The sequence below is a fragment of the Cupressus sempervirens genome, chromosome 10, assembly GCF_028749045.1.
Source record: "Cupressus sempervirens isolate cs-2001-9-10 chromosome 10, ASM2874904v1, whole genome shotgun sequence".
NCBI classification, from domain to species: domain Eukaryota; kingdom Viridiplantae; phylum Streptophyta; class Pinopsida; order Cupressales; family Cupressaceae; genus Cupressus; species Cupressus sempervirens.
In genome coordinates this window covers 106,640,705-106,667,368 of record NC_143127.1, presented here as the reverse complement: position 1 = coordinate 106,667,368, position 26,664 = coordinate 106,640,705, and the positions used below count along the sequence as shown (strand labels likewise).

General features: G+C 34.2%; 1 protein-coding gene across 1 annotated transcript; it reads right to left on the bottom strand.

Moving 5' to 3' along the window:
* Window positions 1-1,511: 1,511 nt before the first annotated feature.
* LOC149532827 (protein AGENET DOMAIN (AGD)-CONTAINING P1-like) lies at window positions 1,512-1,952 on the bottom strand. The gene has a single exon (XM_089805768.1). It carries the CDS (start codon window positions 1,950-1,952, stop codon window positions 1,512-1,514), a length of 441 nt encoding a protein of 146 aa, XP_089661894.1.
* Window positions 1,953-26,664: the final 24,712 nt, after the last annotated feature.

The window sequence follows — 26,664 nt, the reverse complement described above, 5'->3', positions numbered from 1 at the left end:
GCATAATTTTGTCTTTAGAGTTCATTACTCCTTCTTTCATCTCATCTTTGATCTTCTGTCATTTTTTCTCTCCGACATCTTTGATATTCTCTCTGATATGCCCTCTGTCACTCTATTTGATATTGTCTCCTTTCCTCATCAGATTGAAAATTTGGTGCTGATAGACTCATAGCTATAAAGTGAATAAAATCTTCAATTAATGAGAAATATCTTGAAATTTATGTTGACAACAAACATCACGGATAAGAAATATGGTGATATTTAATTTATTACCAAATATCGAAGAATTGTAAAAGTAATATAAGAAAGATATTTTCTCCATAGGAGAAATGCATACATAAATATATAAAATACTAAACTCCCATTTATATAGAAACATATATTTAATTTATCTAAGAATTGATACCCTTTAAAGACGAAGTATATAGAAACAAAATTTCCTTAAACATTATAACTCCAAAATATTAGACTTGTTCACTATTTCAAAAGAGCAAGAATTTATGCAGTGGTGTAGAAACACTTGGAGTTCTTAAATGATGAAATGAAAATTTTCTCCATAAAAGAACTACATACATAGATATATGAAATACTAAAAACCCTTTTATCTAGATACATATCTTCAATTTTCGTAAGAATCCATACCCATTAAACATGGATTGTATAGAAAAAAAATTCCTTAAAATTATTAATGCAAAAATAGTAGAGTGGTTTATTATTTCATCAAAGAAAGATTTCATTATAGTGGTGTAGAGAGACTTAATATTCTTCAGTGAGGAAATTAGAATTTTCTCCTTATATTCCTCATCATAATGCATGTCTTTCATATATTCACAAAATTGGACTCCTTTCCTCCATGCCTCAAGAATCAGCTTTGTATAGTCTTCCATTTGTAGGATTTGAAGATCTTGCACATCTCGAACATTTAGGCTTGCACCATGCATTTCATTGACCATTATTTTGCAACACTCCACAATGACTCTTAACCATTATATCCAAATAGGTCTCATCATTTCCATCTAATTCAATAGAAGCATCTTGAAGTAGTGGGCTACCAATAGTTATTTCAGATTCGCTTTGGTCAACATCCATTTTATTATTTCTGATCTATATAAAATTATGAAACACATTAGAAATTTTAGCTTAAAATAATAATAATCAACTTACATAGAAATTTAATTACTTTTTATTTATTTAATTTATACATATGGGAATGAAGATAAATAGAAATAAAATAACATACAAATGCAATTTTACTAAACGATAGATTAATCAAATTAAATATCGAACAAAAAAAATTTATTTACTAAGTAAATATAGAAAACAAAGTTGAAGTTAAGTACATTATTTAAGAAGTAGTTGAATGGATTTCAAACGTACTTGATTTCAATAGAAAAGGAAATAGTGAGTGATTTAGGAATACTTCAAATAGTAGTTTTCAGTTCAAAGACAAAAGAAAACTCAAAATTATCTATCAAGTAGTTAATCTCAATACAAAAAATACTATGAGTTGTTCAATATGATTGTGTTGGAATCCATCGTCCTCCAACCCATTCTTGTGCTAGTCGTAATTGGGAGTATACAAATGGAAGTAGAGTATGAGTATCAGGGAAATATACTTCATATAACTCTTTCATGCTAAGAGGTGACTCAAATGTATCAATAATCACTCCCCTTCGCCAACATTCATTTTGTAGTACTTCAACACGAAGGTCAGCTTCTATAATTGAAGGCAATGGTACTTGAGGTGGAATTGGACGCATATATTCAGGAAAGACCTCTTCCACAAGGGGCTCTGGAACCACTTCATCAGTTATGAAATGTTTATATCTAACATAATACTTGGTTTGTGTAGTATTACGAACACGTCCCATGACAGTTGCTTCAACCCAAGCACCCTCAAAACCATTCTCATTAGATGACACTTCAACCTTCATCCCTATATGCACATCCATGTCTTATACCTTTTTGAACAGTTAAAACAATAGAAAACTTTACTTGTTAAAATCATAACATAAATATCATTTTTAATAGTAAAGAGAGTTTATAATATTCATATTATGAAAATATATTTTCAAAACATGGAATGTAAGAAAAAGTAATAGAAAAATTATTAAGTTTATATTAGTTTTTTTGCGAAGTTGGAGTCTCATAATTGAAAAATATAGTGAATTACGCAATTATAAATAGAATTTTAAAAATGGAATAAATTAAATCTAACTTATAAGACAAACTATTAAAATGTGAACTGAATCTAATTTTTCTAAAAAATAACAAAATCTAATATTTTTAAATCTAATGTTTCTAAACAATAACTAAATCTAATATTTGTAATATTTCTAAAAAAATTGTAAATCTAATATTATATTTAGAAACAACGATTTTGAAATGATAGCATGACATCAACTAAAGAAAATAATATAAAAGATTGATCTTTTCTAAAATAAAAGTAAGATTTGGAGGAGATGTGAATAACATTTAAATATATAAATATAAACATCACTTTATCACCTTATGTCAATTCACAAACTATCAAAATGTGAACTAAATCTAATATTTCTAAAAAAATAACAAAATCTAATATTTTTAAATCTAATGTTTCTAAACAATAACTAAATCTAATATTTGTAATATTTCTAAGAAAATATTAAATCTAATATTATATTTAGAAACAACAATTTTGTAATGATAGCATGACATCAACTAAAGAAAAGAATGTAAAAGATTGATCTTTTCTAAAATAGATTAAGAATTCAAGTCTCATTTTTACTCTTCATTTACATAATCAATCTTAAAGCATCAAATACTTCTCACACAAACTATTAATAGAATTCACTCCCACTGATCTCTCACCCCAAATCTCTTCCTTGTCAGCACAATCCTCATGTGAAGAAGGAAAGAGACTCATTTCTATTAATTTTCCATCCTTATTTCATAAATGGAGACTTGATTTTTTCCAAAAAATAGGGTCACCATCAAGCTTGACCAAGAAATACCCATTCTGTTTAACCAATAACCAGAAAAATAAATTGAACGCTCCATTCTACTACATAAATTAATCTACAACACCCATTCTCCTCCACTATTATTCATTCATTCAACAACCTATTAGCCGGCAACATTTGATATTCAGTGGACGCTTTAACTTCCTCATAAAATGTCTTTTTATTGTTCTAATATGCTGCTCTATTAGTCGGCAACCACATTTCGACATATGCTTTTAACTTCCTGCGGAAATGCTCGACTTAGCTATCTCAACAAGACAAGACTCAATTAATTTGTAGGCACTCCGTACACTAAATCTATGCTTTCAAAGTGTGGGAACATAGACAAATATTTGAATACTAAATCTATGCTAATTGGAAAAATTAAGGGCTTGTAATTTTGGAGCAAAATTTCATTTTAATAATTAAGTAAAAAATGCCTATTGAAAGAGAAACAACCAAAAAAATCATTACTATTTTTTAATTGGAATCTTTTGGGTTTTAGCTTATCACATACAACATAACATGGAAATTTCTATTTCTTTAATGAAGCTTCTGCAAAGCTACCAAACAGTGCACCTGATCAAAATGCAGTTGATGGCTTTTAATATGCTGAAATAAAATATGCGACTTTCTTGCAGATAACAAGTTGATTGACTCCAAACCTGCACAAATATTTAAATAAAAATGTCATCGATAAGAGAAATCTGCAAGTTATAAAGTACAATGCAATAGCAAATGATAAAATGGATACCTGTAGAAAAAGGTGAAAAACTCTAATACAAAGAAGAGATATCCTTGTTTCAAAATTGATGAGCAAAATCTTTTATATAGAAGATGTAGTAATTCATCTTAGTTGAATTGGCAGCCAACTTTGTAACGCAACATGCAAATTTAAATCTTGGTAAAGCATAATGAATGGTCCAGTGCCCTCTTCCATTGTTTCGTGGATCCATTTGTCTGCAAGTACAGTTGGCCCAGCTTGGCATATGCATCCCTCTCCCTTCAGTCGGAATGCAAATGCAGTCTTTTCATTAATATTGAACGTGGTAGTTTTTCTTCATTTCTACAAATTAAATTAGATTCATTGTTAAAAGTGGGGTTCAATGAAAATCCAGTCTTCAATAGAATTTGAAGCTAAAATTGGAATTTTTAATGGCTTCACAGATCAAAGATGCAGTTTTTAATAGCTTTATTAATAATTTTCAAAGGTTAGCAAAGGTAACACTTTCTGGTTCCATTTCATACTATATTATTACTCCAATATTTTAGTTTAATAAAAATGTTAGTATCGGATTGTTCCCATTAATTTTTTTTAATAATTAGATTTTGATTCAATATGGAAAGAAGGGCCAACAAGCTGACATTGAAACAACTATCAATTTTTTTAAAAAGTGTCGAATGTTTACATTGATGAAAGCTCTCACTGTAGAAAGCCTCTCGGCTTAATTAAATTATATAGTGAATCTAGTTCTATATTTAACCTAGTTATGTGTCAGGTAGTCCACCCATGTGATCTAGACTCTATCTAGACTTAATTGAAACAATTTTATGAAGTTGTCACATAGTGTGCAATGTACACCATGTTTACAAAATTCTATGTACATGTACATAACATATGTTCATTTCATGTTTAACAAGCATTATTTAATTTCATGTGTTTATGAAATTCTAGTTTCTTATATGTCACCAAGTACAATAAATTTCAAGTTTATTAAATGTCATATTTTAATTTAGGATGTACAAAACACACATGTAGTGTATTGTATATGTTATGTTTGTTTCATGTTTACACATATTATATAGTTTAATTTCATGTTTACAAAATTCTAGTTTCTTAAATGTCATTGTACTTGATAATTTTCAAGTTTATTAAAAATGTCATATTTAAATTTAAATTTTAGGTTTACACAATATATACATGCACACATACTACATGCATCAACCTTCACATGGTAGATCAATAGCCTCATATCTCCCTCGAGCAACTACCTCCTACTCTTATCCCCCCCAAGCAACAACCTCCTATTCCCTCGAGAAATAGCCTCCTATCCCCCTGAGTAGTAGTCTACCCCCCCTGTAGCGTGCTATTCCTACAGATCGTCAGCCTATCCCACCCAACATTCTTTATGATCGCAATACCAAGATATTCATAGACTTCATGAATCCTTGGCTAGTGACACATGCTCTAGTGTGTATAGTAGTACATGTCAGAGCATCTTACGGAGCCTCACATATATTAGAGATGAGATTCATGGTGTTGCTCCATATTCTACACATATTATACAGATTGTCCTTGATAGTAAGAGATGAAAGGTCTCTTTAGGTCTTTCACTATAGCAAGTATAGGGCTTAATGTCCAAAGAGACATTAAAGAGGGAATGTTTCCCTCATTATCTTCCACTAAAGTATGTGAAGGATTATTCTCCCCTTAAGTGTATAGATCCACATATGGCTGCACTTATATACCCATGCTTTCTTTTTGCTCATGGTTTTTTTTATCTAAATAACAACCAAATTTCACTCTATTTTGTACGACATCTTTATGTTGAGGTTCACTTAGGCAGGGTGGTGAACTACACTAATTTGCCATCACATTTAGGACACAAGCATTGTAGACTAGTTGATAGGTAGTAGGGTCATCCACCACTAATACATAGGTTGATTGTCAAAGAGAGGGCACCTTCTATTTCCCCTATATTAGGTCCATCAGCTAATGAGACCATGTGTAGAACACAATTGTGAGGGGTGATTTAGTAAGTTAGAGAGATTGTTGCAGGTGTCAAGTCTATTCCAAGTGACAAGGTTGGCCAATATTTGATATCTCATCAATGCTCCAAATTATTTTCTAGAGCTTCATCTTCAAGAGACTTGTACAGTGCAGCAGGCATCCCTTTACTGACTAACTTAGAGGGTCTTATTGGAGTGTTGGCAGAAGATACTTTTATTGACATTATAGTCAAGTTTTTTTTATTAGTAAGACACACACTTACTTAGATGGTTAGTAGCTATCAAGTTTATCTCATATTTAACCAAAGTAATTCATGCTATACCAAGTTCTATAGTTGCTACTAAATTCCAAGAACAATATTTAGTTTGCACCAAGCAGAATCTACCAAGTTTGTGATTATCAATGTAAACTAAGTTTCATAGTGTTTATCAAGTCTCTCAGTGCAAACCTGTTGGTGTAAATAGATATTTACTATTTACACTTTACTTAAGTTTACGTAGGTTAATACATTATTTTATTATATTGAATTATTTTATTATATTGCATTATTTTATTATTTATTAGGTTAACACTTAGGAGTTTGTGTACCTTTATGAGTTGTCATGTTGACAACACAGAAGTATGCAACTCTAATTTAGCACATGGTGTCTACAACACTAGAGTTTGCATCATTCATTGAGTTTTCATGTAGATAACATAAATTTGCATGCTACACCATTGTAGGCTTATCCTCTCATCATCATACTTACTTCTATGCTAAATGGAGGATAACCCACACCTAGTGGACATGTTCTTGGTTGTATGACTTATCATGTTGCTAACTCCTAGGCATTTTAGATGCATCTTAGAGGCCTTTATACATAGGCACTCCTTGTGTACTTATACATTGAATTGAATACTATAAAGTTATTCTAATCATACTTTGGTCTATTTTGTGTTTGTATTTGAGTTCCTTAGTCTTGGGTGAATTTTACCCTTAGGCAAATACTTACATGGTATCAAAGCTAAGGGAGATTCTTGTCACAAAGCCATTGAAGACCTTGTTGCTTCATCTCTCGAAGGGACCTAATTCAAATCCAAAGCATCTACAGCAATTGGGAGCATCTAGAGCCAAAGTGAACCTTGCCATTGCATCCATAGTGATGATTCGGTGAAGATCGACAATAAATTCACCTATGCTAGGCTAAAGTTGATTGTGAGGAAAATCTTTTTTGCAAACTAGAACTTGAAGGCCCAATTTACAAATATGGTATGGTCATTATACGATCTGTTTAATTCATTTTTAGATCTACTATTATTTCTACATTTTCAAAATATTTTTTTTGAAATTTTTAGCCCAGTTGGGCATGCAAAGAATTTTTTTTGCACAGGCACTAGGCAATCACAACCCAACCCTGTGTAGAATATTCTACCAAAATATTCTTTTTAAGTGGTGGCATTGTCAACAAATCTAGCGGACATCCACCTATTGGCCACCAATAATTCCTCTGGTGGCCTCCTTTTCCATTGTGCTTAGGCACACATTATTTTTATATACTCGTGAGATCAGTCCCACAACAAATGTGGGACTAATCCCACGATTTGTTGGTGAGAACCTTTTAAATCTAGCCCCCTACAAATGATTCTAGCACTGAAAAATACCATTGGCTTCCACTCCCACTCGTACAATTTCCTAGCGATGCTCTAACTATTTTCAACATATGAAACCCAACAAAGCACAACAATTCTGACCACCAAAACATGAACCTCAACGCCACTGTGACAAAGGTCTTGTCAACCATTTAAATTCTTGACATAGTAAAACATTTCCATCCAACATTGTCATCAATCAAAGACAACCTAGTGTAGACACATAGTAGGCCATGATCCAGTCATGTGGGTAGTTGTTGAAACTCCACGTAAGCGCCCACATGACACCTTGTGCCAGCTCAGAATTCCATGCAAGTGTTGACTCAATGCACAATCAACAAAGCCATACAAACATGGCACCCTACCACATCATTTTTTTTGTATGACCATACATGTTGATGTCATCAGTCATACAGGTGATGTCATTGCCACATCAATAGGGGCCTGCATTTTAGCTGATGTTAGCAATCCACTAGATTAAAGTTGATGATCATTTGACCATCATCCAGAGGTAATTTTGAATTGTTGTGATGGTCATTTGACTATCAAATTTAACATCATGTTTTCCTCTGTAGGCCCCTCTTCAGAAGTAGTTTTAATTTGGTAGTCTGACTTTGAGGGGCCATAACTCAGTCATCCAAACTCCAAATTAAGTGGGTTTTTTAAAATTTTGGATAGAATTTCCTAATATTTTTAGTGGTGTAGCTCTTTTCTAGTTTTGGTGACTATACCTATCAAATCCTACATTCTACAACTTCAAATGCTTTGTACAATCTCATCTAGACTCCTTTTTATGTTTTTTTTTTGAAAGTGCATTTTTTTGGTCTAGTTTTTAGATCTACAGTTAGATTATAGGCTTGTCTGGACAAAAAGACCACTTTTATAAATAGGTCATGTTATGCATTGTATTGCTTCATAATTGTTGTATTTTTGAATTACATTGTAAAGGTCTAGATTTGTACTCTATTCAAAGGTTGTAATTAGAAAAATTAGAAGCCCACTTTGTCCATTTTGACAAGTGGCCTATTGTAAATGCATTATATATAAAGTGTCAAAATCTTTCATTTGGGGGAGGATTTTTTGATTGAGTGAAAAGGGGGGGTTTGTATTGTGTATCGTGTCTCTTTGATCTTGTGCTCTTGCATTATGGGTTATTTTTCATAGTTAACTCCACATAATTATGCTACTTGGAAAGAAAACATTAAGGAACCATTGGTAGAAAAAGGTTTATTGTATTATGTAACTAGTGCAGCAAAGAAACCTCCTACTGATGCTGATGAAACTTGGAAAGACGACTGAGAGTCCAAACAAGTGATGGCCCTAGGAACCTTGTTGAAAATATCTATGATCTCATCAAATTTCACGTTAGGAAGCTTACTGATCCAATAGAGGTATGTGATAAACTTGAAGCATTATATGGGACAGTAGATGAAGACATGGCTTACACCATAGAGGACAAACTTCTCAAGTTGGATCCTAGCAATTTTGACACCATCAAAGACTATCTTACCCAAGTAGACATGTGTAGGGAATAACTTAAGGATTGTGGTGAACCCATCAAGGATGGAAAGATGATCAAACACATCATGACTCATCTTCCACCTAAATATGCTCCTTTTGTTTCTAGTTATAATACACACAAATTAACAATGGGTAGTGCCTATGTTAAGCATTCATTGAAGAAATTTTCAAAAATGTTGATATTAGTACATGACAATATAGTGAGTATGGGAATTCTCAAGTCTTCCAAGATCAAAGCCTTGGTAGCTAATGAAGGTAATTCAAATGGTAAAAACTCCAACAAGAAGCGGAAGTAGTGGAAGGCTAAGCCAAAAAATGACACACAACAATCCTCCTCAAAAAAACAATCTTCCTCACATAAATCTTCTTCCACTCAACAATCTTCTTCACAACAAGGAAAGTCGTCTTCCAAAAATAACCAAAAGGGGAACAATTCCAACAAAAAGGAGAAGAAAACTTGTTCCCATTGTAAGAGGAATGATCATGATGAACATGAGTGCAAGGATAAGTAGATTGATGAATTGGTCAACATTATGAGGAAACACAAAGTTGATATACCAAATGCATATAAGGATAAGGGATCTTCGACTAGTTCAAAGGGTAAGGGGAAAGCTTTGGTAGCAAGTACAAACAATATTGAGGAATGGGTTCTTGATTTAGGAGCAGCACATCATATGGGTGCTTCAAGGAAGTAGTTTTCCTGTTTGAAACCATCAATTGTACCTTAGATCTATGTGGGTGATGATACTCAAGTGGAAGTTGAAGGGAAAGGCAATGTTGTGTTGGAAAATGGTATCTTCAAGGATGTTCTTCATGTTCCTAACCTTAGCATCAACCTTCTCTCCATCTATCAAATAACTCATTATGGATGTGGAAACAAAGTAGAGCTCCTCCCTAATATAGTTATGGTAAAATATCTCCAAGATGATTCTATGGTGGTGGTTGGAAAGGCTAACCATTAGACAAGACTTTATTCCTTCTCACATTTTGTACCTAAGTACACTTCCCTTGCCTTGCTGACTCATTCATATATACAAAGTAAACTATGGCATGAGAGATCTAGACATCTCAATTATTGCTACCTTCAACAACTCAACAACAAGGATATGGTCATTAGTTTACCTCAAGTCAAGTATTCAGAGGGTGTATGTCCACGTTGTGAAGTAGGCAAGCATCTTGAAGAGAAATATGACAAGGGAAAGTCTTGGAAGGAAATTGCTATTCTTGAATTGGTTCATAGTGATGTAACTGGCCCATTTCTAGTACCATCTTTTCGTAAGGCCCACTATGTTCTAACCATTATTGATGACTTTTCATGATATAATTGGTTCTTTTTTCTTTCTCATAAGAGTTAAGTATTTGATAACTTCATCACCTTCAAAACTCAAGTTTAGAAGAAATTAGGGAAAGCCATCAAGATTCTATGAATAGATAATGGAAGGGAATATGTCAACTCTAGGCTTATAGACTTTTGCATGCATGAGGGTATTGATCTTCAACATTTAGTTGCATACACACCACAATAGAATGGTGTTGCTAAAAGGAAGAATAGAACCCTTAAGGAAATGACCACTTGTATGCTTCAACCTAAGTCTATAGATCAAGTGTTTTGGGCAAAAGCCATGTGTTGTACCAATTACATCCAAAACAAAAGTCCCCATAAGGCCTTAGATGGAATAACACCTTTTGAGGCATGGTGTGGAAAAAAACCATAAAGGACTTCAAAGTTTTTGGTTGTCCAACATGGGCAAGGATACCTCCGCAAAAGCAAAAGGCATTAGAACCACAAAGCAAACCATTTATATTTGTGGGATATCCTAGCCATCTCAAGGCATACAAACTAATGGATCCAGAGACTCATGAAATATGTTACGAGAGGAGTGTTCACTTTGAAGAAACTATTCCAAGTTTGGCTTCTTCAACTCCTCCTTCTTCCTCCATCATGGATAGTGATCATAGTGATAATAGTGACTTGGAAGATGACATTCCTTCAACTTTGATTCATAGGACACCACCTTCACAGGGTCAATAAACAATTGATAACATTCCTTCTTCTTCTACTAAACCTCATTGGGTACAGAAAACCCTTTATGTAGCAAGTTCATTGGTGGGGAATCCTTTAGACACTCAAAGGACAAGGTCATAGCACAAGTCATTTCAACATGCATATATAGCCATTGCTTCTAATACATAGTTATTTAAGGAAGCATCAGGGATTCCAAAATGGGACAAGGCTATGGAGGAAGAATATAACTCTTTGATGAAAAACAACACTTAGGACAATTCCCCTTCCTAAGGGAAGAAAGGTGGTTTGATGTAAGTGGATCTATCAAACCAAATTTGTAGCAGATGGAAGTTTGGATAAGCATAAGGCCAGACTAGTTGCCAAATGTTTCTCATAGGTTCTAGGTATTGACTATACAGAGACTTTTGCACAAGTTGCCAAGATGAGCTCCATTCGCCTCACACTACCTATTACTATAGCTCATGGTTGGGCTATACACTAGATGGATGTAAAGAGTGCTTTTTTGAATGGTGATTTTCATGAGAAAATTTATATGGAGTAGCCACAAGGGTTTGTACAGAATTCTACTATGGTTTGAAGATTGAAGAAGTCTATTTATGGCCTTAAGCAAGCTCCTTAGGCTTGGTATGCCAAGATGGATTCCTTCCTACTCTCAACAAGATTTACCAGGTGTCATTTTGATTCAAATGTCTACATTCTTTAGAAGGATGACTTGCACTTGATACTAGTGCTTTATATAGATGACTTGATCATTACAAGAAGCACTTCATCCATCATTGCCAATGTCAAGACCTCTCTATAGGACAAATTTTCTATGATAGACTTGGGTTTACTATATTACTTCCTTAGTATTGAGATCACACAGTCTTTAGCAGGGATCACACTTTCTCAACCCAAGTATGCTCTTAACTTGCTTTCTAGATTTCACATGAGTGACTACAAGCCTACTCCCACTCCCTTTCTATCAGGTATCAAGTTAGAGGCTAAGTGTACCACTCCACTTGTTGATGCTACATTATATAGATAGTTAGTTGGGAGCCTCATCTACTTGACACATACATGCCCTAATATAGCTTTTGTAGTTGGAATGGTTTCATGCTTCATGCAAGAACTGCATGAGCTTCATTGGAAGGCCACCAAGCACATCTTGCACTACATAAAGGGTACACATACACATGGGATACATTATGTAGTACGTACAGGACTTCAACTAGTTGGATACACAAACTCAGACTATGTAGGGGACCTTAATTCTCACAAGTCTACTTCAGGTTACATATTTCACCTTGGTTCTAGCCCTATTTTCTAGTAGAGTAAGAAGCAAAATAATGTCTCTCTTTGTTTCGCTAAGGTTGAGCATCGAGGAGCTATTAATGCAGCTATAGAGGCTCTTTGGTTACAACAGATCCTAAAGGAGTTTGGATTTGATCTACCTAAACCTACAATCATTCATTGTGACAATTAGAGTGCTATTGAGATCTCTAAGCATCCAGTTTAGCATCAATGGACCAAGCACATCAAGGTTCATATGCACTACATCAAAGAGTTGATACATGAGCAGATCATTGCACTACAATATTAACCTACAGTAAAGTAGGTCATCAATATCTTCACCAAACCCTTCACTGAGGTCAAGTATACTCATTTGCAAGATCTCTTGGGAGTGCAAAATGTTGTAGAAAGGTGAGTCCCTTGACTTCTCTCTTCTTTCTTCTAGGAGGGATCTTTTCCTCATCTGAGGTCTTCTTCTCTCTCATCTTCTTTATTGTATTCATCTCTCTTTTTGGAGGAGGGTTTTTCCCATGAGGATTTCCCTCTTTCTCCACTTTATGAGAGATTGCATTACATCATTCTATAGCATTGCTTTTGTACATGGTTACCTAACATGGCCTTGTAGCTAGGACCCATCATGCATTTGTGAGCTTAAGTGCATTCCCCTAAGTTGCACTTAAGGGGGGTGTCAGTGTAAATAGATATTTACTATTTACACTTTACTTAAGTTTACTTAGGTTAATGCATTATTTTATTATTTATTAGGTTGACACTTAGGAGTTTGTGTACCTTTATGAGTTGTCATGTTGACAACATGGAAGTACGCAACTCTAATTCAACACATGGTGTCTACAACACTGGAGTTTGCATCATTCACTGAGTTGTCATGTAGACAACATAGTTATTCATACTCATAATTTAGCACATGGTGTCTACAACATAAATTTGCACGCTACACCATTGTAGGCTTATCCTCTCATCATCACACTTACTTCTGTGCTAAATGGAGGATAACCCACACCTGGTGGACATGTGCCTAGTTGTATGACTTATCATGTTACTAACTCCTAGGCATTCTAGATGCACCTTAGAGGCCTTTATATACAAGCACTCCTAGTGTACTTGTACATTGAATTGAATACTATAAAGTTATTCTAATCATACTCTGGTCTATTTTGTGCTTCTGTTTGAGTTCCTTGGTCTTGTGTGAATTTTTCCCTAAGGAATATTCTTACAAAACCAATTTTTCTAGTGCTTATTGAGTTCGTAGCTTTAGCAATGTGAATCTAGTGTTGAGCAAGCTATACAGTGCCAACCAAGTGATTTAGTTTATACCAAGCTCACAATGATAGTGTTGATCAAGCTATGCATGTGAATCAAGTGATTTAGTTTATATCTCGAGTTTCATAGTATTCATCGAGTCACTAGTGCAAACTGAGTTTAGACTACTTGGAAGTGATTAGTATGAGCCAAGCTTTTACAATGATTTTTGAATGTCGTAACCTCATCGAGTTTGCCTTCAAAACCTAAGTACTAGCAGTTGGGCCAACTTTGTGCATTTTGGTAAAGCTTGTATTGTAGCCAAATTTGATGAATTGTAAATAGGATTGGTATATATGTAATGAATTGTATCACATCCAAATAAGAATGTAATTAGCAGTAAGAAGAAGAAGTGTGAAGTAAAAAGGCTACAACAGTATAAGGAGCAACAAATATTAATCCATCACAACAAGGTGATCATTACACTCCAAAGGAATATCATTCAACAAATCAAAGTTGTAGATCAGAGATCAACCATTGGTTCATCCTAATAGGTGGAATAGTTAAATCCTTTCACAAGGTAGACTTAATAGTCTTTTGTAAATCTCTTTACCAAGTGCATACTTAATTGTATGTTTGTAAATCCTTTTGCAAGGTGGACCTAGTAGTCCTTATTGCTCCTAATAGGGTAGATCATTAGAAGTGATCATTGTAAGCCTTAATAGGCCAACTTTATTCTACACTACTAAAGCTTGTGGGTATCATCCCCACCCCAATTTTACTTTCTATTTGGAAGGTTATTGGATCACCATATTGTGTGTCAAAATGTTATGAATTTTTTAATGCTTTCAATTTCTCATGTATGCAATCATATCAGAATACATATGAAAGATTAATTGGTGAATTAAGATAAAAGTTTTATTGGTTACTGATTCACCCCTGCCCTCTTAGTAACCTAGCCTATCTTATATTTCCAACAACTATGAGTAGTCTTGTTGAGGATATATTATATTCATATAGATTCATATCAGAGAATCTTGGCAAACCCATATCAAATGTTCAACATCATGTCCATGTTGGTTTTGGGATACATCCTCGGCCACATTCCTCTCATCGATTAGGTTGCGTTCATAGTGGTAGTACACATCATGATCCACCTAATGACCAGTCTTTTTCTATAGAGGGGCATATACATACTAGTATAGACCCTTCAACTAGTGTAGGGCATGGTTAGAGTTCATATGTGGGCCTTGATGATGTTGACTTTAGCTTGTTGACCATAGAATGGATGGACTTGTAGATAAGTGATGATTCTACTTCTATGCCATCTCATCTAGTCAGTCTACTTGGCTTTTCATTATTAGGAGATGTGCCATCCACCAGTCATCCTAGCATAGATGCAAAGATGGAGTTAGATGAGGCCCAAAAAAAATGGATATATTGGTGGACATGATTGATGCTAGGCATTCTAAGTATTATTAGATGCCTACATCTACATAGGTTAATCTATAGTTTTTTTACATTCATGTTAAAATTTCGATTGTTTGTTCAACTAATAATTTATGCACTTATACATATTATGCCTTTGTAATTAAATACATGTTTTAATTTGATTTTTTGCTCACATGTATGTATGTATTATAGGGGGACATGCCTCTTTTTACTCCATCTTTGATGCCATATCATGTACATCATTGAGACTAATTCGATGATGTCAGTAGTGGACAGGTGAGTTTTAATTTTTTTGAATTAGACACATGTGAGTTTTAAATGTAATATATAAATTGCATGCAATTTGTAAATTTACAAGAGATTTAATTAAATATGAAATTATCTACATTGATTTCACTTTCTCTTGAATATATATAGGGTTTAGTACATCCTAGTGGGCATCCTAATAGTCAGTCTTCAGACCACACTGTGAGGAGACATCATGACGATAGTCCTACACCTAAAAATCTATTTTTAAAAAAAATATTATAGATTATTTGATCTAGTCTTCAATCAGAATATACATGTTTGATGATTGACATACATACATACATGCATACATATATATATTCTCTAGACATTTCTTTTACATGTTAGATTATGTTGGTTTATGAAATTGATGTATACATATGAAATTGGTTAGGGTTAGGGTTAGGTAATTAAATTTACACAATTCCTAATTAGTTACATAATTCCTAATTACTAATAATGCAAGTGATATTTAGATATGATTAAAGTCTAGTCCTAATTTCATCCCCTTTTAGGACAAGTATTCAAGTTTCTTCCCCTCAAGCCACATATCCTAATTAGTTGCATGCAATTTCCTAATTTCTATAATTAGATAGAAATAACAATTTAAACTTCACAAGTTAAATGAAAGAGTAAAAGTAATATATAATTAGTTACAAGTCCTAATTTCATCCCCTTAAGACAAGTGTTTGAATTTCTTCCCCTCAAGGCACATGTCCTAACTAGTTGCATACAAGTTCCTAATTTCAATAATTAGTTACAAATTACAATTTAAAATTCAAAAGTTAAATGAAAGAGTAAAAGTAAAATATAATCAATTTCAAGACCTAATTTCATCCCCTTAAGACACAATTTCTAATTTCATCCCCTTAAGACAAGTGTTTGAATTTCTTCCCCTCAAGGCACATTGTTAGTCTTAGAATGGTTTTTGACACTTGAGTGCCAACACACTTAATCACTTTCTATATTGGAGCTGAGTACACCATGTATGCCGAGCCACAACATGAGCTAAGTCAAGAAAGCCTTCAGGTGCCGAGTAAAGTTCAGGTGCCGAGTGATATTCAAGTACCGAGTCACAGATGATGCCAAGCAATACAGAAATGAAATAAGTGTCGAGTAAGCCAGTTTTTTATTAGTGTCGAGCATCTGGAATCAGCAAGTGCTGAGTAACAAAAAAAGTACATATGAGTTTGTAACTTCATTAATTCATATGTAAACCATTTTCATGGCCAACATATAATGAATCTCAAAAGATTAAATGATAAGATCGAATATTTTGTATTTCCTATGCAATCTACATGTAGCCAATAAGAAAAATGATGAAGGCATGCAACCAATGGAAGAAGTGCAAACAATGAGCGGGAAATAGAGATTGAATATGGATCGTAGATCCATATCTAACCCTAAATCCTCAAATTTCTTTATAAGGAAGATAAAATTTCATTGTAAATGTATGGGAGTGGACAAGGGTGTGTAAGGAAAACTATTTTAGAGAAAAGAGTATCAGATCTCAGAGGATCAAGATCAGAGAAAGCAGATCAAGTGCTTGTATTCAGCAATAGAAGGATTGTAATCTATCAAGTTTATTGTACCTAATGCTCTCTAGCAATTGTATTATGATGAAAAGCCTATGGTGATAGGTTAGCTTAACAACTATTTCGTAGATCCTTTAAATAGGTGATTAAATCTTTTGACAGGGTGACACTTCAAGTAAAGTGTTTGTAAATCTTTTAACTAGGTCACTATTGATACAGTGTAAAAGCCTTTAATAGGATAGACCATCAAAAGTGGTTAAACTTTATTACTGCAGTGATTTTGTGGATAGACCATAGCTGAAAATGATATAAACTACAAGGAGATTGATATCACAAAACTGTGTGCCAATGGAGACTAAAGAGTTTGATGCAACAATAGCAGAACTGATGGAGAAAAAAAAAGTTCAAGCAGAGGAGATAAGATCTCTCAAGATGGAACATGAATCATAGGCCATAATGTTATGTGAAATCACTGAACAAAAGAAAAGAGCAATTGAGGATAAAGTCATGATGGAAAATGACAAAAGAAATCTTGCAAATAGACTTGAAGAAAAATGTATTGAATTAACAAGGATCTCAAACATGGAGATGGATACACTTGCCCAAATGATGAACCTTCATCATAAACTCAATATGAAAGATATTAAGATCTCTACTTTGAAAATACAAAATGAACAACTTTAGAATGAATAGAACAAAGAAAAAGAGGTAGCTAAGAATCTCAACAAGTCAAGTGAAGCCATCAAGTATTTTGAACAGTTATTAAAATCCCCAAGATCCCCCAAGATACATCAGGATATGGATACAATAGCACTGAAGTTGGAGAATCATCAAAGAGTGTTGAGGAAAAAGATGACATAGGTAAGCATTCAAAACCAACTTGTCATTACTATAATAAGAAGGGGCATACTGCTAATGTTTTTAGGAGTTGGAGATTTAATCAGCCAAATACACCCAAGAACAAAAGTTACTGTCACAAGTGCAACATGCAAGGACATTTGACACAAGATTGCAGATCCAAAGTCACAAGGACACAAAGATTTGATGGACATTGTTATAATTGTAAGAAGTATGGACACAAAGCAATTGAATGTAGATCAAAGCCTATGTGGACATTAAATCAACCAACAAAATCAAAAGGAAATGAAAGTCACTATCATTGGGACTACAACACCAGGTATAGTTGTCATTACTATCAGGAATATGGACATATACCACAAAACTGCATAAGAACACATTTCAAAGGGAACTATAAAAGATGGTTGAATCAAACCACATGTTTCAGATGTCTGAAAATTGGTCATTCTAGCAGAAACTATCCTAAAAGGTCAAAGGCACCCAAGACTGAATAAAATAAGGGCAAAGAAAAGATTGATGTCGAAAAGATAAGGGGGCAAATGAATAAGACTTGGAAAAAGAAAGATGAGTGCAACACATCAATTGGAGGGATCCCTTCACCCAATGGGTCAAGTGATCACACTTCATCAAACTAAGCATGAGAAATATATGGGACTGATATACAAAGTTATATCACACATCAATCCCAAGACAAAGAAGCAATGCAAAGTATAAATATGCATGAGACAAGATATCAAAACAAAATTTAAATGATGTTGCCTAGTTGTCTTTGGATGCCGAGTTAAACTCCAACACATGTTGAGTTCCTAATAGCGACCGAGTTGATAACTGATGCCGAGTTGGTTAACTCCAATGGAAGCTAAGTAAAGTAGAAATGTAGTGCAAGCCGAGTAAGGTTAAAATCATTTAGAAGTTGAGTTAGCTATTGAGCATTTAATGTGATGAAAATAGGGTATATTATCACAATTTCAATCAGTTTTCCTCATCGTGATCAAGAAGCAAAGAAGAGAAAGAGATCAGAGTGACTTCATAGCAGAGAATCCAACATTTCAAGCAGATTGCAACCTCCTACAATGCGTTTTCATCAATCTTGAAGTGTTTGTCATTTGTGTCGAGCTACGTAGTTTCACATTTCATAAAAAGGAAACCCTAGTTTGCATAAATGACATCAAGTTCCAAGAAGACTGAGGACAAAGAGTCATTTGAAGTTTAGTTAGTGTCCAATGTGGTCAAGCAACCTAATTTTCATCCCATTCCTGAAGTTGCATACAAAAATAACCCAGCCAGAGCTCTCTCCCAAATACCCCCAAAAGTTGTAATGGTTCAAGACGTGAGAAGATGCTATAATTGTAAGATAGGAGCCCTAGACGGTATGGAGATAAGGAAAGCCTATGAAAAATTGTGTGTAGATGGAGTCTTAAAAGATGAATTCAGAATTGCTGAAAGAAAGGGTTTAACCCAAGTTTTGAGCTTTCCCACCGTATTTAAGACAGAATGGGTTAAACTTGTGTTAAGCAAAATTCATGGTGGAAGCTTGTGGCTAGAAGATATTCCCATCAAATTAACCAAAGGAATCATACATAGGGTAACTGGGTACCCTACCCTAGATCGGTCCAAAACCTTGAGAAGTGAATCAAAGGAAGTTATTGAAAAGAACACTGGTGCTCAATGGAATAAGAGAGGAATGACAATTCACACCATTCAAGATCCTCTAGTTGAGTTTGTTGTTAGGGTCATTGCCCATAAGTTTTATCAATCTAGTATACTCAACAGTGTGCCATGTATTGCAATAGATGTAGGTTACAAATTGGTGAAAAAGGATCATACCTATGATCTTGCAGAACTGCAACTACAATAGATTAATGAAAACCTAACTGCAATAAGAAGGACAAAGGGTGCTCAATGAAAATTTGGAGCAATTTTGGTTTGCATATTCTTTTATGTTCAAAATGAGTTTCCCTATTTTGGCAAAGTTACATGGAGGAATGATAGAACTATCATTGCCAATATCAATGAATATATAAAACAAAAGGGAGAAAATTTTGATACCCTGACGATAAGTTATTTTGAGGATTTCAAGAAATCCATGAAGCAAAGGGTGAGAATACCAGTTTCCTTAGTGGAAAAACACATTAATGATATATGTTTCTCAGTTGATATTGACTTCACCTATATTCAAGCTACAATTCTAATGGTGAGATGGCTAAGGCCATTTGGCTATGAAATCAATGTTGTTGATGCATCTGCAACAATAACTGCATTGTTGGAAGAAGAAGCAGATAAGAGTGCTCCACATTTTGGCACTTATGATGTGGTAAGGTAAAAAATAAATATGGAGTTGAAAATTGCCTCCAAACTAAAGAAGAAAGATAAATTGATGAAGAAAATCAAGAAACAATTTGGTGAAGGAATTGAAGCTGAAGCTGAAGAAGGAGAAGATGACAATGATGATGATGAAGATAAACAAGAACAAGGCCCAATGGAATTAACTCAAGGCCTAGGTGAAGACAAGGAGGAAGGTGCAGAGGAAGAAGAAGCCAAGGAAGCACCAATTGATGCTGAGTCAAAGAAAAGAAAGGCAACAGAATAGCCTCCAGCTCAGCAAAAACCAAAGAAATCTGCCATGCCATCACCTCAAAAGCCAACAACTCAAGCTACAATAAGAGCCTCCACTCAAAAGGCTAAAGATGAAGCTACAAAGAAGAAACCAATCAAGGAAACATAGGAAGAGCTGAGGAAGAGAAGAAGATCTGTAGCTCAACCTGATACTGATGAAGAAGATCAATCTAAAAAGGTAAGTCATTCTTTAGTTGATATAATATGTAAAAAGATTGGAAATGGTGATTTAAGAAACTTAAATAAAGTTGATTTCAATAAGTTTACAAAAGAAGAACATAATAAGATAGAGGAATCAATTTATGGAATGATGGCACAGTTCAAGTATACTCCACTTGAACTAGATGGACAATTGCCAAATGAACTATCTAAAATTGTAGAAGACATATGGCATTTTTGTTTCAAAATGGAGAAGGAGATGAGGGAATCAACCCTAGCAAGCATTCTGCCTGATTTGACTAAGGAGAAAGTAGAAAAAGTAGTCAAAAGGCATAATACTAGGTTTATACCTAAGTACAGGGAATTCTTCATTCTCCAAAACAAAATGGAAGAAATATTTCAAAGAACAAAAAAATCATGTAAGAACTTGTAAAAAAAGATTGAAGATTTTCTTGAAGAAGAATACAAAGAAGAAGCTTCTGCTCCACCAAAAGAAAGAAGAAAAAGGAGAGAAGAGGAGACAGTAGTAGAGAAAGAAGAAGAAAAGAAAGATGGAGAGGAGGAAGAGACATAAAAAAGAGATGTAACAACAATAACTGAGCAAGAGCAGTAACCAGACTAGAGTGTGCAAGACACACAATTGCCACCCTCTAGCCCTCCTCAGGTACCCATCACACCTACAAAAATTGTAATTATTATTGATGTTCCTAACACTTCTACTCAAAACATCAATCCATTAACTATAGAAGTTCTCAAAAGAATCCTTGACCAATCTACACAACAAATAATATTATGTGTAGATCCAGTATTGGTCAGTATGGATGAACTTGAAAAACTAGTAGAAAGCATAGTTAGAGATAAGGTGAATTCACAAGAACCACCTTCTGACATCTCTACAACTACTAGTGGTCAACTTCAAATGCCAACAATTGATTCAACAGGCATAGTTGACACCACAGTAAAGAAGCCAAGTGTAGCAAGAGAAAAAGGAATAGAACAAACAGGATAGACTATTACATGTGATCCTACAGCACAAACACAAGGTGCACTTTCTAAGATTACCATAATTGATCAAGGTAGTAGACAACAAGAGGAGAAAATAGAGGAAACCCCTAAGAGCAAGAGGCAATACAAACATTGATAAATTTGCCTACCTCAGGAACTCCTTCACAACATCCACTGCAAATATTTGTACTAGGATCAAGTTCAACCAAAGTTACAAGGGTACTTCACTATGAAGACCCTAAATTAGATGAGGAGATAGTCATACCAAGCTATGACTCAAAAAAATCAACATTGATCAAATCAATGAAGTGTAGGAAGTGTTGAATAGGAGAAAGAGAGAAGAGATACTCATGAAGGAGTATAAACAAAAGCAAACAATGCATGAGATTAAAGACATCTTCGTGGATGCCTTCAATATTCAGTCACCAGATGAGTCAAAGCATATTATGGAACAATTATCAGATATTGTTGACTAGGTGACTAATGCAGACCAAGAGACAAATGCAAAACTTATGGAATGGTTTGAAAGAAAATTTCAAGGGAAAGTGAATGAGAAAATATCTAGTGAAATAGCACTTTCACAGGTTGAATTGGAAAAGCTAATAGACAAAGTGAAAAAGGTACTTGAGAATATATTCTCATTGTACAAAAAGTTGTGTGACTTTTTATACTTGACATAGGAGACAAGCCAAAAGATACTGAGCTTGGAGAGAAATTTAAATATTTCAAGCATGCAGCTACCAGAAGATCCAACTCAAAATGAGAAGCATTTTACTCAGATGCTTCACACTTAGAAAGAAATAGTTGTCTTAATAGCAGATGAGGCCAATATCAAGGCAAAACTATTACAGCTCCAATCATCCATTATCCCACATTTGGAGATACTCCATAAGGAACAAGTCTATGCAGAAACTGTTCTCAAGAAAGATCCTAATCTTTCTACTTCAGATGGACTTATTCATTTTGCTGCAGAGACTGCCATCCAGCACAAGTCACTGGAAATTACTTTGAACAATTGGGATGCAGCTCTTAGGATGATTATGGAGGTAAAAAACACATTTTTGGAAAAATATGGTCTCAACCCTTAAGTGCCCTTTGACATAAGTGTCAAAAAGGGGGAGATATAATAAAGGGGAGATAATAAAAATAGGGGGAGACAAAGACAAGTTAATGGCGAGATAAGAAAACAAAAGCAAAAGTAGATATATAGCATCAAATTTTGGTTACTAAGACAGCATTGATAATGGTACAATCAACTTAGGGGGAGTTACAATAATTTTAAGGTATATATTGTAAGTCACAAATTTTCATCAAGTTTTCCTTAAACTCTATATATACCAATCAGATTAGTGAATGTACTCATAATGTCAGTTAAGTGTTTTTGTCACTCATGTCCAAGGGGGAGATTGTTAGTCTTAGAATGGTTTTTGACACTTGAGTGCCAACACACTTAATCACTTTCTATATTGGAGCTGAGTACACCATCTATGCTGAGCCACAACATGAGCCGAGTCAGGAAAGCCTTCAGGTGTCGAGTAAAGTTTAGGTGCCGAGTGAAGATCAGGTGCCGAGTGAAGTTCAAGTGCCGAATGACTTTAGGTGTTGAGCATGATACAAGTGCTGAGTGATATTCAAGTACTGAGTCACAGATGATGCCGAGCAATACAGAAATGAAACAAGTGTTGAGTAAGCCAGTTTGTTATTAGTGCCGATCATCTAGAATTAGCAAGTGCTGAGTAACATAGAATGTACATATGAGTTTGTAACTTCATTAATTCATATGTAAACCATTTTCATGGCTGACATATAATGAATCTCAAAGGATTAAATGATAAGATCAAATATTTTTTATTTCCTATGCAATCTACATGTAGCCAATAAGAAAAATGATGAAGGCATGCAACCAATGGAAGAAGTGCAAAAAATGAGTGGGAAATAGAGATTGAATATGGATCGTAGATCCATAACTAACCCTAAATCCTCGAATGTCTTTATAAGGAAGATAAAATTTCATTGTAAATGTATGGGAGTGGACAAGGGTGTGTAAGGAAAAGTATTTCAGAGAAAAGAGTATCAGATTTCTCAAAGGATCAAGATCAAAGAAAGTAGATCAAGTGCCTATATTCAGCAATCAAAGGATTGTAATCTATCAGGTTTATTGTACCTAATACTCTCTAGCAATTATATTAGAATGAAAACCATGGTGATAGGTTAGCTTAATGATTATTTCGTAGATCCTTTAAATAGGTGATTAAATCCTTTGACAGGGTGACACTTCAAGTAAAGTGTTTGTAAATCCTTTAACCAGGTCACTATTGATATAGTGTAAAAGCCTTTAATAGGGAAGACCATCAAAAGTGGTTAAACTTTATTACTGCAATGATTTTGTGGGTATCATCCCCACCCCAGTTTTACCTTCTTATTCTTAGAGAGTTTCTGGGTTACCAAATCTTAAGTGCTATGTGGTGATGCTTATGTGCTTTTCGTAATTGTTTAAATTCATGCTCTCTAGTTTTAGTTAAAAGGGTTTTAATGGTCAAAGTTCAGTACTTCTGATTCACACCCCCCCCCCCCCCGCCTCTCAAAAGCTTTATTTCCATTTGAATATTCCAACACACATGTCCTAATTAGTTGCATACAAGTTACTAATTTCTATAATTAATTACAACTCACAATTTAAACTTCACAAGTTAAATGAAAGAATAAAAGTAATATATAATTAGTTACAAGTCCTACTTTCATCCTCTTAAGACACAAATCTTAATTTTATCCCCTTACGACAAGTGTTCAAATTTCTTCCCCTCAAGACAAATGTCCTAATTAGTTGCATACAAGTTCCTAATTTCTATAATTAGTTATAAATCACAATTTTAACTTCACAAGTTAAATGAAAGAGTAAATTTAATATATAATTAATTCAACCAAATTTCATATTTCGAATAATTCAACCAAATTTCAAAATGTTCATGTTGTTTTGTTACAAACTAGGGTTTTTGTTGCACCAAAAGATCGACCTGTCAATGCCTAATACAACCACTAGACTTATAGAATATAAGAGGTGGTTAAATGAAGTCATAAATCCCAAAGGGAAATTTTAGTGGTTAGTCCAAAAATCCCCCCCTCAACATTACCCGAGGAGATTTGAACTTATGACCAAGCTCTGATACAACTTTTTATAGGGGGGTTGCCTATTGCACCAAAAGATCGATATGTACCAACTTGATATTTCTACTATTCTTCTGTCAGATACCACAAAAGACTACTATGTTGATATCAATGAAAAACATAGTCATGAATGTAACATATCATCATAGTAACATATCTACAATACTCCCCCATAGGAATATCATCAACATTCATGCTTTGAACAATCTCCCCCTCTAGAATTGATGGCAACATAGATGAAAAACATCTAGTTCCAAGAACGCCAATAAAAGATTGTTGATATTTCTTTCCAAATCCTCTTCATCAATCATTCTCCCCCATTGATATACCTCAATGTGTTTTACATCAAACTATCATATGCTGTAGTTCTTCCAAAAATGTTGTACTTCTTCTTACTTGTTTTTGCTTCTCCCCATGATGTTTTTGCTTCTCCCCCATGATGTTTTTCATTTCATACTTCTCCCCCATTGACATCAATGTCCAAGGTTTTAGCAACCATCAAAATCTGCAATAATTGATTCTTACTAGATTAAGGGTCCAAAGACATTGTTCAAAACAATATCCAACAAGAGCTTTACATGACTCTATCGATCATAGATACTCCCCCATATAGGAAGCATCAACATTTAGACCAAACAAACAATAGTGCTCTGTTACACTAAACTGATACACTCTTGCATCTTCTACTCTGATATAGGAAGGGGCATAACCCCTAGCATACCTCACAAATACTCAAAAGCCACTTTGGGAAGAGGCTTAGTGAATATATCTACAATCTACTCTTTAGTGCTCACATACTCCAATCTAGTTTCCTTTCCTACAATTTTCTCTCTCAACATGTGATAGTTAATAGAAATGTGCTTGGTCTTTGAATGAAACACCAGATTCTTAGACATATTTATTGTGCTTGTGTTGTCACAATGTATGACAATAAGTTCACTAATTTCTATCCTTATATCCTTCAGCATCTGCTTCATCCAAACAACTTGATTGCAATTTTTTGTTGTTGCAACATATTCTACTTCCACTGTACTTTATGAAGTACAATCCTACTTCTTTCTTAGCTAGGAAACCAATCTTTCACCAAGATAGAAGGCTCCACCACTGGTGCTCTTTCTATCATCCATATTTCCTACCTAGTCAGCATCAGTATAACCACTTACAGTAAAATCATTAGATCTTTCATACCACAATCCAAACTTTAGTGTTCCTTTTAGATATCTAAATATCATTTAGACTGTTGCATAATGTGCTTCTCTAGGATCATCTTAGAATCTTACAACAATTCCAACTACATTTATAATATCTATCCTTGTGTGAGTTAGATATTGCAATCCTCTGATCATAGATCTATACTTCTTTTTCTCAATAGTAGGTGTCTCATGCTTTGTAGATAACTTATGTCTAGTTACCATAGGTGTTCCAATAGGTTTACATGTTTTCAAACCAAACCTTTTTAGTAAATCATTCAAATTCTTAGTCTAAGAGATTAGGATTTCTTCTTTATCTTGTGCAATCTATAATCCTATAAAATATTTCATTTCTCCTATCATACCCATTTCAAATTCCTTCCTTATCTCTTCTATAAACTTATCACTTTCCTCATCATTTCCTCCAAATATAATATCATCAACAAATATTACCAAAATCATCAATCCATCATCAATTTCTTTCCAATATAGATTACTATATGTTATACCTTTGCTATATCCAAGCTTTGTCAAATGCTTGTCCAACCTTGCATATCAAGTTCTAGGTGCTTTCTTTAAGCCATACAATGCTTTCTTCAGTCTACATACTATCTCCTTGTCATCTATCAAAGGAGAACCTTCAAGATGCTCTATGTACACTTCTTATTTAAGTTCTCAACTTATAAATGCTAACTTGAAATCCATTTGATACACTTTTGATTTCTTATATGTTGCATATGCTAAGAATAACCAAATTGCTTCTATTCTTGCCATAGGAGCATAGATCTCATCATAGTCTATTCCGTCTTGCTATGAGTAACCTTTACATACCAATCTTTCCTTGTTCCTTACAACTTCACCTTGATCATTCATCTTGTTTTTGAATACCCATTTAGTTCCTATCACATTCTTTTATGCTAGTCTAGGGACCAATTCCCATGTCTCATTCTTTACTATCTAATCGAATTCCTCTTTC